We start from the raw sequence: 16,890 nt of genomic DNA, 5'->3' as shown, positions 1-16,890 counted from the left end.
CCATGATGATGCCCCGTATTTTTATTTTTACATTTACAATACTGTAGCTGTTTTTGTGCTTAATGTAATATTTCAGAAGCACCCCTATTGTCATCTTTGGAAACTAAATGTTATTCTTGTGAACATTATCTCCACAATAACAAAGATTTTTGGTTTTCTCCAATAAATTCTTGTCCAAAATCAATTACATGAATAAGAAGATTGTCTTGTTAAAAGACATCACAAAAGAGTATGCAGAGTAATGTCAACTAATGGTAAATATTAATGATTGTGATTATGCCTAAATTTTATCCAGCATCTGGACAGCGAGGCAGGAAAAGGAAGGCAGAGTGTGAAGTTGAAGCCCATCCTGATTCAGACAGATCAACATGTGATGACGGTGGTACCTGGGAATGTAAAGTGTCAGAGGACACACAAGGTACGTTAGTGAGACTGGGAAACACTGTCAGCACCAAGGACAGGGAAACATGTACATAGGCCTTAGCTATGAAAACCTGAACTGCAAGTTTTAAGCCAAGGAACATGACTATGTATATGTAACTATGATGAGGAAACTATTGTTTGTTTTAGTTCCTACAATGTCATGTATTACATCATAAAACTATTAAAAGATAAGCTGAGAACAGGTTTGCTTATGATTTATCAACTCTATACCTGACCTTGACCGTACACGTAACTCTAACATTATATAAGCCCCAATGCTGAAAAGAGTGTTATGTGTAATTCATGCATCACTATCTACAAGCATGTCAATAGTTTCATTTTTTTTCCTTTTTGTAGCAAAGAAGATTAGACTGTGCCTGAGCCGTCATCCACAGTGTTTCAGCAGTGAAGACTCGTCCAGTCACCGAGGCCAGGAGTCACCTGGAACAGTTTCTGATTCCTCAAACGACTGCCTCTCCACTACAGCTACTACAGAGTACAGCCACAGCACTGACACAAGAATAAAGTCTGCCAATTTTGGTGAGATAGACAAACAAACTACTTCAGAATCTGTTCTGTGACTCTGCTGAAATAAGACAACAGTGATAAATGTCTCATAAGTTTCGAGGTAATGAGCACTGTAAAATTATAGCATACATTTGCATGTACATGTACATGTATATTGTGCATTCTGTACCTGAGGTTACAGCCTGACCATGTATATCATACCGCAATAACGTTTGATAACGGCCGTCGGGCGATCCGAGCCGCGGTCGTTCGGGCGATACGGAATACATCGTGTTGTATTCTATATGGATCAGATCAGCCGATGGACAGAGGGACATTTCAATGTGAAATGAGCCCAAATACAGTGTCACTAAACCTGACAAATACATGTATTGAAGGACACCTTAAAGTTTATCTTTTTAGTGGATCCTTGATAACATGTTGAATACGTTGTATTCGTGAACTTACAATGTTTTTGTAAGGAGGAAGTTCAACATTATTTGAATCAATTCCCAGACTCCAGCCATGGCACAGAAGATATTGTCCCGAGGAAAAAACTTCCTCCGGACGAGGCCCCATCTTGTAGCCACTTATACACAGAAGAGAGGAGAATCCATGAGCCTAAACTGGAGATGTACCAACCACCACTTACACCTGTGGAGACTCCCCCTCTCATGTACACAGCTGTGTGTGGCTCTCACCAAGATGGTAAGTTAATCTGCACCCATCCTATGTGTAACTTGCCATTCAAGTACACTGTCAACACACACACACGCACATACACGAACATACACATGCACACAAACACACACACACACATGCAAATGCACGCTAGACACTATGAAATTATCAGGATAAGATTTGCCGTTGTGTTTGCCTTGGATAAGAAGTGATGCTGCTCGAAATATGGCTAACAACACTACAGGTGAAATGTACCATTCCGATAATCTTATGACTGTGAATTGTTTTGCATTCTTTCAGGAGCATGTGTCTGTCATGAACAAGAGCAGTTGTACCCAACACCAGAGGATGCCTGGGCGTGGCTCCACTGTGTGGATGAGTTCTTCCAGAAAGACTCAACAGCAGCCATGGCCATAAGAACAGCTTGGAGTGCCAACCAGCTAGTTAAACACATCATCAGGGACAGATACTTCCATCCCTACCTGTGTCGTTACTGGCAGGAGAAGGCTCTGTTCCCTGATTCCTTCTCTGATTTCATGGACTTCTTGGTTTCTACCTCGGCTAAAGACTTCTGTGTAAAAAATGGTGTCAACTTGCCAGATGTCAGTTTTAGGAGCAAATGTCTGCATTTGGGTAAAATTGCCTTTATCCACCAAACAGCGTATGGTTCCAAATGTCAGCTAGCTGCAGAGGAAGACCTGCCTGCATTCAGTTTTGGTTGGCTACAGAGATGTCAAAATAGTCCCACAGTAAGATCTCCTGGTCATGGCCAGCCATGCAAGTATGTCCATGATAGCATAAGGCAGTACTTAATGGCTTGGTGGATATCCTGTGTAATTAGTGAACCTTCCTTGCACTTGAAAATGAGTGAGGGTCTGTCATCATTCTACGAAGTAGCATGTAGTCTACCTGTTACTTGTTACTGCCTTGCAAATTTTCTTGGAAAGTTACCAGAACCAAAGGAAAAGGTTTTTTCCTTGGTAGGTCCACTCCTGCAAGCCTGGATTGAAAGGATGACAGATTTTCAGCGCTTCTTACTCACAACCATCATAGTCGAGTCAAAACAGAGTGAATTACTGACTGGGGTTTTGAGTTGTCTTTTTCCAAATGGCCAAGTTGACCTGACTTCCCTCCCTGAACTTTCCTATCACAATCTTCACACTCTAAAGATGGTTGTGGAACAAACTGGCATCATTCAGTCCCTCAAACTGCCAGGTAATCTGACACTAGATATGATGATGGACCCATACCCATTTAACAGTGATGAGCCTGTAGATCTCCACAGTGAAAGAACAAGATGCATACCATACGTGTCTCTTATTCAGTGTTTCAGAATCAAAGAAAGAAAACAAAATCCTACATGTGATTTCTCTGACATCAACATTGTGTACATCAGATGTAATGGTGATAACCCTATGGCAGTCAGACATCTTGTCCAGTTTCTTCCTGATTTGAAAACATTGGAATTGAGGCCTCAGACCAAGTTTGACCTCAGAACACTAAGTTACATTGTCCCTGCTCTTGTATTCGCCCCACACTTGTCATCTGTCATATTTGGAAAGTGAACATTCTAAATGAAGTTGTATATAGATGTTTAGGTGTGCTGAATGAAAGGACCAAGCTATTGATGTGTCCTAGACCATATAGACAGACCATTTGCCATTTGACTGGAATTATTCGAGAACATTTGCTTACTACAGTTTTTCCTGGTCTTTTTTATTTATTTATTTTATTTCACACAAAAAAAATATTGGTGAAGTAAATTAAATTAAAAACACTGTGCAGGAGAGGAAGAAGCCTTAAAGGCTTGTATAAGTCCTTCTCCTCAAACATAAAACAATCACACTTAAACTGATTAACTGAAATTCTAATAAATGAAAATCAAGGCGACTGAAGAGAAAATATCAACAAATCATAAGTAACAAATCAACAAATCGTAAGTAACCATTATACACTTAAAAACGAAATTATAGCAAAATGAACTTATGAAGAAGCTAAATAACACTTGAATAAATCAAACCAAGAAGTAAAGCAGCTACATATAACACATCAGCTACAATGTCTTAATTTTATTACTGCCTGAACTCAGTGACGATCCCTTTGCTGCATTGGTATGCAGTTGGCAATGCGTCTGCTAGTATGCACATAACGTTTTTTAACACCGTAACAGTAGTTAGATGTAATATTTCACAAAACACCCCTATCTCATGGACTTGTGGAACAGGTAATTAATCTTGTTATTTATCAGGTAATTAATCTTGGGTGGATTCTGAGTTTTCTCCAAGCAGATGTTATGTGTTAAGATGAGACTTTCATACTTTGAACAACTTGTTTTTCTCTATTTCTTTGTCTTTGCACCTAGTACCTATAAAGTAAGATCCTTTTGAATTTGATGGATTTTTCTCAAATTTGGCATGTTTAACTTAAAGCTTGTATCAAGTACCTTAGCCACACCGCAAACACCATTATAATTATAACTTTGCACAGGATTGTGTCTTACGGACTCTTGTTATGTATGCGATTGATTGTATCAAACTATACTATATGTTTTTTACTTACTTTTCAATATATTTATACTTTTGTGTTGTATTTACAATTCACAATTTTCTTATGTACTCTTAGTAATTAGTTAAGTTTGATAACTGGAAAAGCTTCCCGTATTGTCTCTAAGATGACTAAAATGTACATAAAGACTTTAGTGAATAGAATTTGTGTATTCATGTATACAATGTACATGTGCATGTATGTCAGTACTTGTGGCACATCATTGTATCATGTATGCCTTCACTGCCATGAGTGCTGATAACATGTATCTCCTTTCTCAAATGTTGACGTACAAGTATTATATTTTTGATCACTGATTTTTTTTACTAATAAAGATAGTAAATGTAATGTTTACCAAGGAGGAAAGAAATCAGTTTTCTTAATCGTGGAACACAATTGTTAGATAGTGACAATATAATCAAGTTGCAATGAGATAACATTATATGTACATACTATTGTTTCGTGTATGGAAAACATACTCTAACATTTTTAAGTTACACTGGTTTATTCATTGAGAAAGTGTGTTCAACACCATTATTAGGCTGGTATTGCTATGTCTTTTATTTTCATATTTTGCTTGTTTGAAGTAACTTTTACACCAGTATACTCAATGAATAGACATGTAGATATGTAGAAACAGTTGTATATGCATGTACATCACTGTACACAATGTAAATTTATCGGAGCATCTACATGTATTTGTACATCCTTTGATGCCATTGATGTTCCCCGAAAGCAGGAGACATAATTCCAAAAATAGTTTCATCAGGTTGGTAAAGTATAGGATATAGGGGTTTTCTTCCACATGTGTAGGAGACATAATTTATTCATATTACAATACAAACTGGTTGCTAGCATTTAGCCTGTTGAACAGAGCTACTTCAATGGAAGTAAACACCGCCATCCCATCCTTTGGACCGCAGTTGTGTCAGGTTACTTGTACCTTTGTGCATCTGTGATAAAAACATGAAATATTGACCAGGGCACGTACATATCTGATGGACATTATATTCTGAATAATAGTTGCTGTTGTCCACTTGTGTTCTCTTACCCATTTGAGCAACGAAGCGGCCCACATCTAGAGTTTTGTTGTTGATATAAAAAGCTCTTACTTCTTCGCACGCAAGTGTAGTCTGTATCAAAGCTACGTTGTATTCGAGAATTATTTTGTGTGAAAATACTTTTCGTGTGCCAGTGCTCACTGCGTTGATCACATATAGTTGTGCATTTTATGTCTCTCATAGTTACTATCGTGTAGGTGAAGTATTAGCATAGGCAGTACGTACGGTGGAATGATGCTGGTTTTGCTAGCAGCTAGCCTGTGTCTGCTGGCGGACGGAGCCATGTATGACTGGACGTACAACAAGCCGGGCCCTGAGGCCACGGACGCCCGGCTGGACGGACACCTCGTCCGGCGGTTTGACTACGCGCACAGCGTCCTGGCGTGCGCACGGGCCTGTCTACAGCTGCAGACGTGCAGGTGAGCCGGTCTCTCTCTCTCTCTCTCTCTCTCTGCCTCACTTTCTTTCTCTCTCTCTCTCTGCCTCCCTCCCTCTCTCTCCCCCTCTCTCTCTGCCTCTCTCTCCCTCCCTCCCTCTCTTTATTTCTCTCTCACTCTCCCTCCCTCCCTCTCTCCCTCTCTTATATGTCTTTCTCGATTTTCCATCGGGTGGCACTGAGCTAGATAGCACAAGGGAAGAGAGGGAGGGAAGGGCAACAAGTGACTTGGGTAAAAACAGTTATGAAAAACCCGAAGGAGCTGGGCTTTACTTGGGAGGGAGCATGAAGACAAGCGCCTGACAGAAGAGAGTGGTGAGCATTTGGCCTGCATCGTCGACAGATGAGGGCGGCGGCAACAATGATGATGATGATCATGTCTAGCTTTCACCCGTCACATACTGTGAACATCAACAATCCCTAAAAAAACACGCAGTGAGCTCAAGGATACCGGCCGAAAATGTTTTTTCCGAGCTCACAGACTTGTTTGGCGAGTTACTTTCCTGCTATGTGACGCCGGTTTGATAGTTGCGTAACACTTCAGCACCAAGGACAGCGCCACAGTGCGTCTTGCTACACCCTGGAACCTCAAATCGCATCTCTCTTTTTTACTTTTAACGGGTTCTGGAGTAAGTAAAGGGATAACCCATGTTGAATGCACAAAGCACAAGCCACTATTGCATGGCTCCCATACGAACGCAAAAGTTCATTGTCACTATAGTAAAAGGCATCCTTCCATCTGGAAAAAATTGTCACTACAGGTGTAACGTTAACTCTCAAATATGAGCTGTTTTTTGTGTTTAGAGTTTATAATGGCTACCACTACTGAGAATGTATCTTTTCATATTCTTGCAGTTCCTACAACTACAACAAGGCGGAGACCACATGTGAGCTGAACGCCGTTGACGCAAACAGTTCGGTCCCGCTTGTGAGCGCCGCTGGATATCAGTACTTCGGTCGGACAGATATTATCCCGTCAGAGGTGTGTAACAAGGCATTACTAGTCAATGAAAACACAGATGAATGGTAGACTGGGTGGCGTTCATTAGGAAAGATACATAACTCAATACCGCATGATTGGCATTTATAACTAAGCCATCATTGTTGCTCACTCGTGTTTTGACATACGCAATGGATTATGTCAAATCTAAACCATTGTCGATAAAAAGCAATGTCTTCTTCGCACGCAAGTGGAGAATCTCTTTGTGTTAAAACACGATTCGTGCGTACGTAACGTTTTACTGTTCCGAATGTAAGATTGTACAATACTGCAGTGCTTTTATCGCCCGCTAGGAGGGGATGCCGGCCTGCGCCAGCCGTCCGTGTCTCCATGACGGTATGTGCCAGGAGCGTCCCGGCTCCGACCCGCCGTACTACTGCTTCTGTGCCGCTACTGACTACCATGGACAACAGTGCCAGGACCAGGGTAAGGACAGGGCCATGGATGCAAATCTAACTCAGTCTGTTACCAGCTAACTCCTTTATTTCCACCCATTTCCACCCCACCCCCATCTACTTGGAGATAACGTTAAGGTTTGAACCTTGTCGCTGAAAGTGCTCATGACACCAAAATATGACTTAAGCTGATTGTAATTGACACAACTAGTATTACGTGGCTAACAGACACATTTACAATAAATATGCACGGTTCTCCTGTTACTTTCGAAATTTTAATGCCCCGCCTTGAAAAAGGCAGTACTGGCAGGCGATTTGCATCTCTACGTTTTATTTCTGCATACTAGTATCTGTACTTTTTCCTGAGCTGAGGGAGCACGACTAATGAGAAACAGTGGTGGGATAGGTCGTGACATGGGTCATTACGTCCTCTGTGCGATTCCACAGATAACAAGCAAAATGCACTTCTAATTGGAAATCAAATTATTAATTCAGACGCGCTAAGCAGTGATGTGTAATGTCGTGTGGCACTGCTGTCAACTCGGGTATCTTTCAGTACTTGGCTGAAACCATACGAGACTTACATACAACGTAGAACAACACTACTAGAAAACTCGCCCACTCCAATCTTGCCCTTAGTGATGAAGTGTTACACAACTATTTCTAAAACCGTCCTTACACCACAGGAAAACAACTCGCCCAATCTGGTCCTGTCCTTAGTGCTGAAGTGTTACACAACCCTTTCTAAAGCCGTCCTTACACAACAGGAAAACAACTCGCCCACTATGGTGCTATGTTTAGTGCTAAAGCCGTGCTTACACAACAGAAAAACAACTCGCCCACTCCTGTCCTTGGTGATGAAGTGTTACACAACTGTTATTACATTGGCGTCACACAGCAGCAAAACAACTTGCGCAACGAGTCTGCGAGCTCAAAAAGAATACATGCGGTCGATTCATTCATGTGGCCGGGGAAGAGCTCTAAGAACATTCAGAAGGAAAATAATTCAGAATTCCAATGGCACTCGTCGCTAGTTGACACGCTGCTGTATACTAAATAAAACCAATCTCACGCTTACATCGGAGGTAAAATTCATGCTGAAATGGAGAATGTTTCGCCACAGCAGATGGCCCCTGCCTAAACTAATCATTCTCTACATGTAAATCTGTAATTGTGGTCTATCCCTACTTTTAGGGACAGGTATGGGAACCCCGTGTACAAATATGGTGGCACCCAGGCTAACTGTTTTGACTTCAGGCTTATGTTTTGCTTGCACAACAACCACGAACAATAGAAACGGCCGATGATATTTTATCTACAGGGAGCTATCAAATGCGTATCTATTTGAAGGCCTTGACATTTTTAGCCCTGCCAGAATATTTTTAGCTCGATTATTTTGTCAAAAAAATTAACAAGATATTACTTCGATATCGTGTCTATTTTGAGATTAGTAGCTGTAATTGCGTATTGTCATGTCAGCAAGGGTATGAATTACTATGAAATACAGCGGTCTTGCAGGTTGAATTAGGCTATTCTATGTCGGTCCTCATATCAAAACCCCCACTGGTTCTATATTTACGTTTCCTTTTAGACATTAACTTGCATGTTTTCGTGCAATGGCACGCATTTACTACAGCCTTGTCTGGCTTTCTATCTTTCTAAGATTTATAATAGATGCTGGCACTTTTCTAATAATGTCGGGATTATGCTAATAAATGGTATCTTTCTTGGTAGTCATCATACAAAACTTTTTATGGACCCATAAAGCAATCTGAAAGTCTGTAAAGTTTTCGCTATGTTAAAAGCACACGTAAACACACACACACACACACACACACACACACACACACACACACACACATACACACTCACTCACAAGATTCATAGTTTTTACATACATAAACACACTTGTTTTTCCCTACATCACGTATTGCACTTTTACGTACTGCAGAAGTACACAAAATTTGTTGTTTTTCTTCCCTTTTCTCTCACAGTCCTTGACGGTGGCTGGGGTGAGTGGGGTTCCTGGGGGTCGTGCTCGGAGTCGTGTGGGGTGGGGTTACGGGTGCGGCAGCGGGACTGTGACGCCCCCACCCCCACCCCCGGGCGGGGCAGGGCCTGTGCCGGCCTGGCGGAGCAGACGGGCCAGTGTAACAAGACCCGCTGTCCGGGTGAGTTGGTAACGGTAGATCTTTAAAGGCATCCAATGTAATTTTCAAGGCGGCAAAACTGGATTTTCAAAGTCAATTTTCTGGCCATTCCTCTAATGTAGTAAGTTGAATCAACCCTATCCTATAGCGTACTGATATCTGTGAGGCAAAGATGCGATGTCACTGACGGAAAACGGTCGCTTGTAGGCTGATTTACATATTCATTGGTGGTACCCAACAATAAAGAGGCGCCCCATGCAGCTTGTTTATAGGCAATCTAAAATTACGCGTCAAGTATGAAATAATGACTAATATGTTGGCTAAGAAATGACGAAAATTTGGCTAAGAAATATCTGTAAATACGTCAACATCTGACAGATTTCCTCATCTTTTGTCAAATATCTTCTTTTTGTTTTGTCGCCTTGAAACTGCATTGGATGCCTTTAGTTTAAGTAAAACTGGTGAATTCTTGAAGAAGGGGTGGATTGCTCATTCTTTGACAAAGACTCTTGTCACCGGGCGCCAATTTGCTTTACCAGCGGTTACGTGTGTCATGACGTCTATTTGATTTTCCAAAAGCTCTAAACAAATGCCAAACGACACTTTCAAACTACGGTCGTGGATAGACGTTCGCGCTACTATGTCTGGATAACCGTCTTTTGTGAGCGGCTGAAACTACAGACTTGACATTTTATTCCCTACCGAGATGAGAGATTGCATAAAGGTGTTAACCTGGCACTTGACATTTAGCAACCATCTCATCCTGATGGAGACAAATACTGCATTACAAACACTTGTAACGAAGAGTCGGTACCAGACACAATGTTGGTAAGCCCATCCATGGTAAGCCCTTGCTTGTCGTGAAGGTTTGAGACATGTATGTTGGCTTTTTATGGTCTCCTTGCTAAGCCCTGCCACAGGTCTGAGCCTGCTTTTCTCCGACGGTTTCGTTTTCGCGAATTCAGGCTGAGTTGAAAGACCCGTTTGCTGAAAAGACTTCCAAGAAGGTAGCTGAAAATAGCTGAACTTGACTATCAACCTGAACTTAGCAGCCGATTCGGCAGCCCATTCTTGCAGCCGATTGAGCCTATTCATGCAGCCCTTAGCCGACAGCCGGTTCGGCTAAAGGAAAGCTAGCTTCTGATCCGTGGGCACCATTATTTAGATTTTTTCGCCATGAATGTAACATCGCTTCATTGATGAATTGGGTTAATACTTTGAAAGAAAACACTATATTAATAATGATTCAGGACCAACAATGAAAGAGACATAACTTGTATGTAGATTTCCTTTTTATGTCATAACAATGCTGTTCATACAAATTTGGCTAAAGGCCATTAATTCTCCTAAGTTTCCAATGTTTACACAAAAATAGATACTCTGTACAAGAATTACAATTCAATTATTACATCAAATCACTAACCCTGCGTGGTGAAATACATTAAATATGATGAATCTGAATATTTATTACAAGTTAAAAGACAATATAAAGAATTACGGTTCCCCTTCATATAAGGCTCACTGTAGTGTATTGAAGCATGTAAAATCTGATGCAAACAGTAGAACGTTACGAATAGCTTTAGCCACTGTTACTTGTTCCTATCATTTAAAAAAACACTTCTAAATGTGAATATTTCATTCTGGTTATTAATAAGCATTGAACAGCTATCCAAGCACTATTCACTGTGGACCAGTACAACAACGGTACAAAAACAGAATGTTTGTCGTGTGTTGTCGGTCTGTCAATCCTGTCAGGCATTGTCGTAGGCTGCATTTTGTAAGACCCACGACGCCCAATTTCAGTTCGTACGACGATCATACAACGACCGTGTCCTGTGACGGGCCTGTCGTCGCGACTTGTCCCACGTTGTTCCCCGACGAACTAGAGCTGACATCACGCTCGTGTACGTCTGCACAGACGTGGATCACGTGAACGCTGCTGACGCTGTCGGTTGATGACGTCACGGCGCTTGGGTCATTATTCCCTGCTGAAGAAGTCCTGTTTCTTTGAGATGTTAGTGCCGTCTTCAAGGTGTCTGTTCCAGACCCGTTGGTGTTCCATCCGACACGCAGAGCTGATCTGTCGCCAAGGATATCGGAATCTGACGACGCGTCAAATTTCGTGTTCTCGATGACGACAACGGACCGCCGTCTGACCCACACAGGGCTCGGCGTTCTACGGCCGTTACCGCCGCTATCTACTGACGACGACACGCTGTAGAACTGACGCCGCCTCTTCTCACTTCCAACGCCTCTTCCGTACGCTACGTCACTGTCGAGACGTTTGAACGGGTCTTCGTGAGTTTGACGCTGTTTCTTCTCCAGAACGCTGAATCCGAAGACGTGCTCGGGTTCGTCCGGGGACGACGTGGCGTCGTTCTGAGGCTGGTGACTTCTCCACGTCGGCGGCTGGAGACGACGGAAAGTCTCGTCGTAGGAGAACATGCTCTTCCAGAGAAAGTTTGGCGACAGGGGGCTGGTCAACTCGGAACGACTGTGAGAGAGAGACGTGTCTGGCGACTGTATCTGGACGGGCGGACACGTGCCCTTGTCGTCGTTGAGATGACGCCGCTGCGTTCTTAAGGCTGCGTCGTCTGAGCGGTTCCAAACGTCTTGGAGCAAGCTTTCGCGGTTTCTGGGAGAGATAAAGGCCCACTCGGCGTCACAGATGTCAGGAGAAGACTCTCTGATGTTTCCTGGTATCGAAACGTCTGCTCTGCAATCAAGCACATTTACATCAGCGGCCTGGCGTCTCGACTGTTGGTCTCTCTTCTTCTGTTCCCATTTCAGCCGCCACTCCTGGACTCCGTCACGGAAGCATGGGTACAGGATGAAGGCTATCCCCAGGATCGGCACGATCGTCGCCACGCACAGGATACCCACGGCAGTCGGGGGTGGACAGCGCGTGTGACTCCGGCTGGGACAGGGGGACCGTCTCGGTCTGGGAGTGCGCCAGCGGCGGTGCAGCGCGCCTGTGATGGGAACGTGCGGTCTGGTGGAGACCGTGGCGAGGGGCACATCTTCCTGTGGACTGACGCCCTGCTCCTCCGGGGTCGGTAGCGCGCGGGCTGACACGGCAAGCCGTCCCGTACCGCTTTCCCACAGGACACAGTCCGTCACGACAAGCAGAACGAGAACCCACCTCATCGTTAAACCACGCAGCGTGCCTGCCATTCCGTCTCTCCGGTACGCTGTGGTCTCCTGTCCGCCGGAAAAGTGCAACTATTCCCCTGACAGACGCACACGGGGTTTTTACCGTTATTTTTAGTGAGCTGTAAATCCAGTTGATTCCTACCGGCGCTCCAGGCGGAGCTTGCTTCCTACAATCCCTTTGTCTGTATAGAAATGCCTTGCTTACAAAGATGGCAATCCTCACGCACGTGCGAGGAAAGCAAATGATACCACCGGGCGTTAATGAAACCCTAAGTGCGCCGCAGTGGTCCATGAGAACAGATCGTCACTCATTAGTGTCGCTAGGGGGATGAGTGACATTTTCAGCGTCACCGCAACAGGCACGTTTTCAACTCTACTCGTCTGGAAAATAAAGTCTTACGACGGATAACGTCTCTCTATCTCTTCCTCATAATTATACTCCAAAGGTAATGCGATGTGCTGTTACTGAATCGTTTTTTCTTCTTTTGTTCTTGAGGGATCAAATTTATTCTCACCACGCGCGATCATATCCAGAAACGTCCGACCTTAGATGCACCAAGCCTTCGAAGTCTGTCTGCCAAGCTGCCGTTCTCAAGAGATTGGCTTCTGGAAGAAAAAAGGAAAAAGAAAATCAATATGCGTCGAAGAGCACTTGTTTTTTCTTCTCTCGCTGCCACTGCATTTCAAAGAATCCGTACTTCGTAGTGCCGTTTTATCTCCACGTATTGAACACAATCCAGATTTGACCCGACAGTGCACAGCTGAATAAGGATAGCCGATAATGAAGAAATCGTTGCTGCTAGCTGAAACCAGACGGCAGAAGAAGGCGGATTGCCCTTCTCTCACCTGGTATAAGAAATGATTGGCATACTGTCAGTACATTCTCTCAGGTCTTTCACGAAGACAAGGACGCTTGGAGAAACTATTACTGAGGACCACAATGGCTTTGGCTAGGCTAATGGAAGTGGGATTCAAGTACCAACCGATAAATGCAGTACTTGCCGTGGAGCGACAAGACGAGATTTTAAACAATCTGCTGTCTAGTACTGAGAATTGCACTGCGTTTTAAAAACGTTTAAATTTGTTTGAGAACGGCGACTATCAGGACTGTATATTGAGTGAATCAGGACTGTACGTGAGAGCGACTGCCAACACGGAATCTCATTTCCTGTCTGTGAATTCAATACGTTTTCTGTACGTGACTCTTCTGTCATCTGATGTTATCATCTTTGAGCGGTGATACTTCAATTGAAACTCAATCGACGCAGAAGACTCGATGACTACCTAATATGCATCACTCAATCTGTAATACACGTTCTTGTCAGGTGCTTGTTTCACGTTCGAATGCTCTCTTGTTTTAAATTCTATCTTAATTTGAAAGCGATTATTACATTTGCTGAGAAGATTATGTTTTCGGTAGCTTTGCTTGTTTGTAGCTAAACAGCGTAGCTCAAGAAGCTATGGATGGATGGATGGATGAATTGTTATGAAATTTGGTATGTGGGTACGCCTTGACACATCGGTGACACAATTAGATTTTGGACCCCCAGTGGTTTTCCTCGGTACTGCAGCGGAACACTCTAGTTTGTGGCACTGTATGAGCACGAGTTTCTTTACTTCGTGCTATGATGTTGACGAATGAAGAACCACAGTAAACGAAGTCGTAGAGCACTGTAATGCAGTGGTGAGGATTAAGCTCAGCTAACAAAAACTATCTCCCCACGTCTGCAAGACTTCCTCATAGGATTGTAAGAAAACCTGGGGATTTCTTAAATGGCGCCGAAGGAAGTGGAAATGGACGAACTGTCACGTTAACGGTATAAATGGCGGGTTGGCAAAGAAAACGATAATCCCTAGAGGCAGCTCTACGTGTCATCTCTGATATTTTACGAATGTTCAGTTTTCCCTCACTTCAAAAATAAGTCGAATATTGATGTCGGGATCAACCGTTTGGAAAAATGACACTTCCAGCCCAATAGGTACTGTCAAAAACCATCTCGGCAACTTATGCTATATATTTGCTCATTTTGCAACTGTTTTATACAATTTACAGTATGGATGAAAACCTTTTTTTTTTGGAAACGGCCGAAAATTCATGCGGATGTCATCCGTATAATTAAATCAACATGGCCTTCCTTGCGGCACATCGATATCAATCCACCCTGTGCGCGTGTTTTATGTATTGCCTCCAAATATGCAAATACACGCAACAAGACTATATATTTTAAAAACGAGATGTAAGGCTACAGTATGAAACGTAAGGTAGTTGCATGATGCTTTTTGGCAAAGTTCCATTTATATCTGGCTGTGAAGGCTTTCTGCCCATATCATCGGTCTACATATGTGTGAGGTCCCCACCCCCATTCCGTTGTTTTTACTAGATTAGCCATTATTGTTGCAAGTAACACATAATTGAATTCTAATTTACCCCCCCCCCCTTCGCGTTTGCGGAGCCTGTGTAAATTATATATATATGTGCTGTGATGAAACCGTTCGTGACATGGGATATGTGTAAAGAATCGCTCTATCGTCTTTGCTAGCCACTTGTTGCGCAGGTATGGGTTGCTGAAATTAGCGTACCGTATATGACAGATTCCTTGAAATGATGTAGCATCTAACAGGCGTCAGAGGCGGCTGGAAAGGGAAGAAATCGTCCAAATAGATGGCTAACATGTCAGGGGAGTTAGTCCGCTAAAGGAGTACAGTTTACTGCCCTGGGGTCAATTTCTACTTCCAGACACCTGTTAAGCCTGGTATGAGATGAAAAAGAAATTCATGCACAATATTTCTTGACTATTTTACATCAAGGGAAAATGATGCATTAATTCTTCAGCGGAGGTCATATTTGCCGCAAGACGTATATGTCCTCAATTCTCCTGGTAAGATATACACATATACTATATAGAGAGTGCATAGTGCATGGAACTCACCTATCCACTGGACTCAGCTTACAACGTTAACGGTCGCTACAGATTCCGCCCGCGGCTTGGCACGAGCAGGGTTGCCGGTACCCTGTACAGTCGGTCCGGTGTGTCACAAAGCCGCAGCTAGGGATCACACAGCTCTAAGTAACGGAGTTAATATGTGTTTATGTATCATGTCGCCGCTACTAAAGCTTCACACTGCCGTCTTGGGGATTTGAAGTACCTTCCGTAATTCTTGTAGTGCCCATCTCAAGCCTAGGACAGAGTCTGTGGATTCGATTAGCGTACCGACAGGGATAATCACTGAAATGATGGAAAATTTGCCAGACTTGTTGCCGCTCCGTTGCGTCGCAGTGGGCACCGTCATAATTATGCCTATGGGGACTTGAGGTCAAACACGTGGGAGGCAAGCTGACAACATTCATTATATGGGAGTTTCCATTGGTATGGTTTAGAGTCTAACGGTCAGGGTTTTTGTTTCTGTGCGCTTTGGTGAGCTTCAATTGAGAGTTCTATTTGATGGTGGTTTCAAAAGTTGTGTTGAAGACTATCGTATAGAACAAGTTCAGCACCAAGGACAGATGCCAATTCTACGCATTTGTTTCATAGGCCAAGACCTTATAATCGTAACAGACCAACTTTCATAACAACCCATATCAGGCCTAGCGTCTTGTGTTATACTGTATAACAGAAATTAACAATGGAAGATTTCACACTTCTTTTGTTATCCATTTATTGAGATTACTGTATTCAATTAAGTACGGACACGCAACCGACCAACCAAACAGACTATCACGCTGAAGCCAAAACCCCGTATGCTGAGGTAAAACTATTGCAGACAGTATCAAAAACATGTTGGCAAAAACAACTTGGCAAAGTAATAACAATATTATGGCGTGGGTGTAACATTGCTAAGGGGAGTTGAATTTTTTTTTTCTTTCCGGCATAGTCTAGGTTTGAATATTCACCTGGCACTCCCATACAGTAGTAACGAAATACCTGTTTTCAAAGCATCCTGTTCCCTGGGCCTCCAACGGGTCCTAATCACAGCTGACAAACATGCGTTCCTCCTACCGCCTTTGCCCTGCAGTGAAACCTATAGATTAACCTTTCAGACTAACATCGAAATTACAGGTATAGCTTCCTGTATAGAGAAACCCGAGGCCAGGAAATAGTGTGTCTAACTACTACTTGTAACGTCACGCTGGTCGCACCCTCCACTTACTGCATTTACGGCACATAATACAACTATTCAATGTGACAAATTGCAACGGATCGTTCCATACTTGGATCTGTCAGTCTGTATACTCCACAGACATTACCTAACTCCCACTCGGTCTCTGCTGAAAGAAATAATGTCTCAATGATTATGTCTATTGTATGGATGGAGCCGCATGGAGGGCTGAGAATTGGTGAGATACTTGCCTCCTTATTAGGCAACATGCGGCTTTTAAGCCAAAAGCTTCTACAAAAAGCTGTTTTGATGTTAATACATTGTGTTAAGATCCCCGTAGACAGCTGAGAGTGGGTCAACAATCTTCGAATTTCCCATGCGTTTTTTTTTCATTCTCACATTTCATGACTAGACATAGTGACGACACTCTAGTTTTCAACTT

The 16,890-nt window shown here is 43.0% G+C and overlaps 2 protein-coding genes and 1 pseudogene across 2 annotated transcripts in view; 2 read left to right on the top strand and 1 right to left on the bottom strand.

Annotated features, from left to right (window-relative positions):
• Positions 1-2,886, top strand: part of LOC109486029 — a 6,679-nt gene extending 3,793 nt beyond the window's left edge. The window contains exons 7-11 of the mRNA XM_019789721.1: positions 296-418; positions 781-963; positions 1,447-1,638; positions 1,912-2,826; positions 2,873-2,886. Coding sequence (XP_019645280.1) covers positions 296-418; positions 781-963; positions 1,447-1,638; positions 1,912-2,826; positions 2,873-2,886 — 1,427 coding nt within the window. The remainder of the gene's footprint in view (positions 1-295; positions 419-780; positions 964-1,446; positions 1,639-1,911; positions 2,827-2,872) is intronic.
• A 2,551-nt stretch (positions 2,887-5,437) lies between these two features.
• Positions 5,438-9,244, top strand: LOC109486028 (cartilage intermediate layer protein 2-like). Its single transcript, XM_019789720.1, has 4 exons — positions 5,438-5,635; positions 6,508-6,634; positions 6,946-7,078; positions 9,042-9,244. Exons 1-4 carry the CDS (start codon positions 5,448-5,450, stop codon positions 9,242-9,244), a joined length of 651 nt encoding a protein of 216 aa, XP_019645279.1. The 5' UTR covers positions 5,438-5,447.
• Positions 9,245-11,012: 1,768 nt separating this feature from the next.
• LOC109486026 lies at positions 11,013-12,344 on the bottom strand (annotated as a pseudogene).
• Between the last annotated feature and the right edge of the window lie 4,546 nt (positions 12,345-16,890).

Source organism: Branchiostoma belcheri, unplaced genomic scaffold (genome assembly GCF_001625305.1).
Source record: "Branchiostoma belcheri isolate BF01 breed outbred unplaced genomic scaffold, Haploidv18h27 scaffold8, whole genome shotgun sequence".
Classification (NCBI taxonomy): domain Eukaryota; kingdom Metazoa; phylum Chordata; class Leptocardii; order Amphioxiformes; family Branchiostomatidae; genus Branchiostoma; species Branchiostoma belcheri.
This window is presented reverse-complemented; position numbering and strand designations above follow the sequence as displayed.

Bases quoted from the DNA above. Each gene is read 5' to 3' on its own strand.
- LOC109486028 (XM_019789720.1), top strand. From the start codon at position 5,448: ATGATGCTGGTTTTGCTAGCAGCTAGCCTGTGTCTGCTGGCGGACGGA. The intron at 5,636-6,507 runs GTGAGCCGGTCT...ATATTCTTGCAG, and splicing joins CTACAGCTGCAGACGTGCAG to TTCCTACAACTACAACAAGG. The intron at 7,079-9,041 runs GTAAGGACAGGG...TTTCTCTCACAG, and splicing joins ACAACAGTGCCAGGACCAGG to TCCTTGACGGTGGCTGGGGT.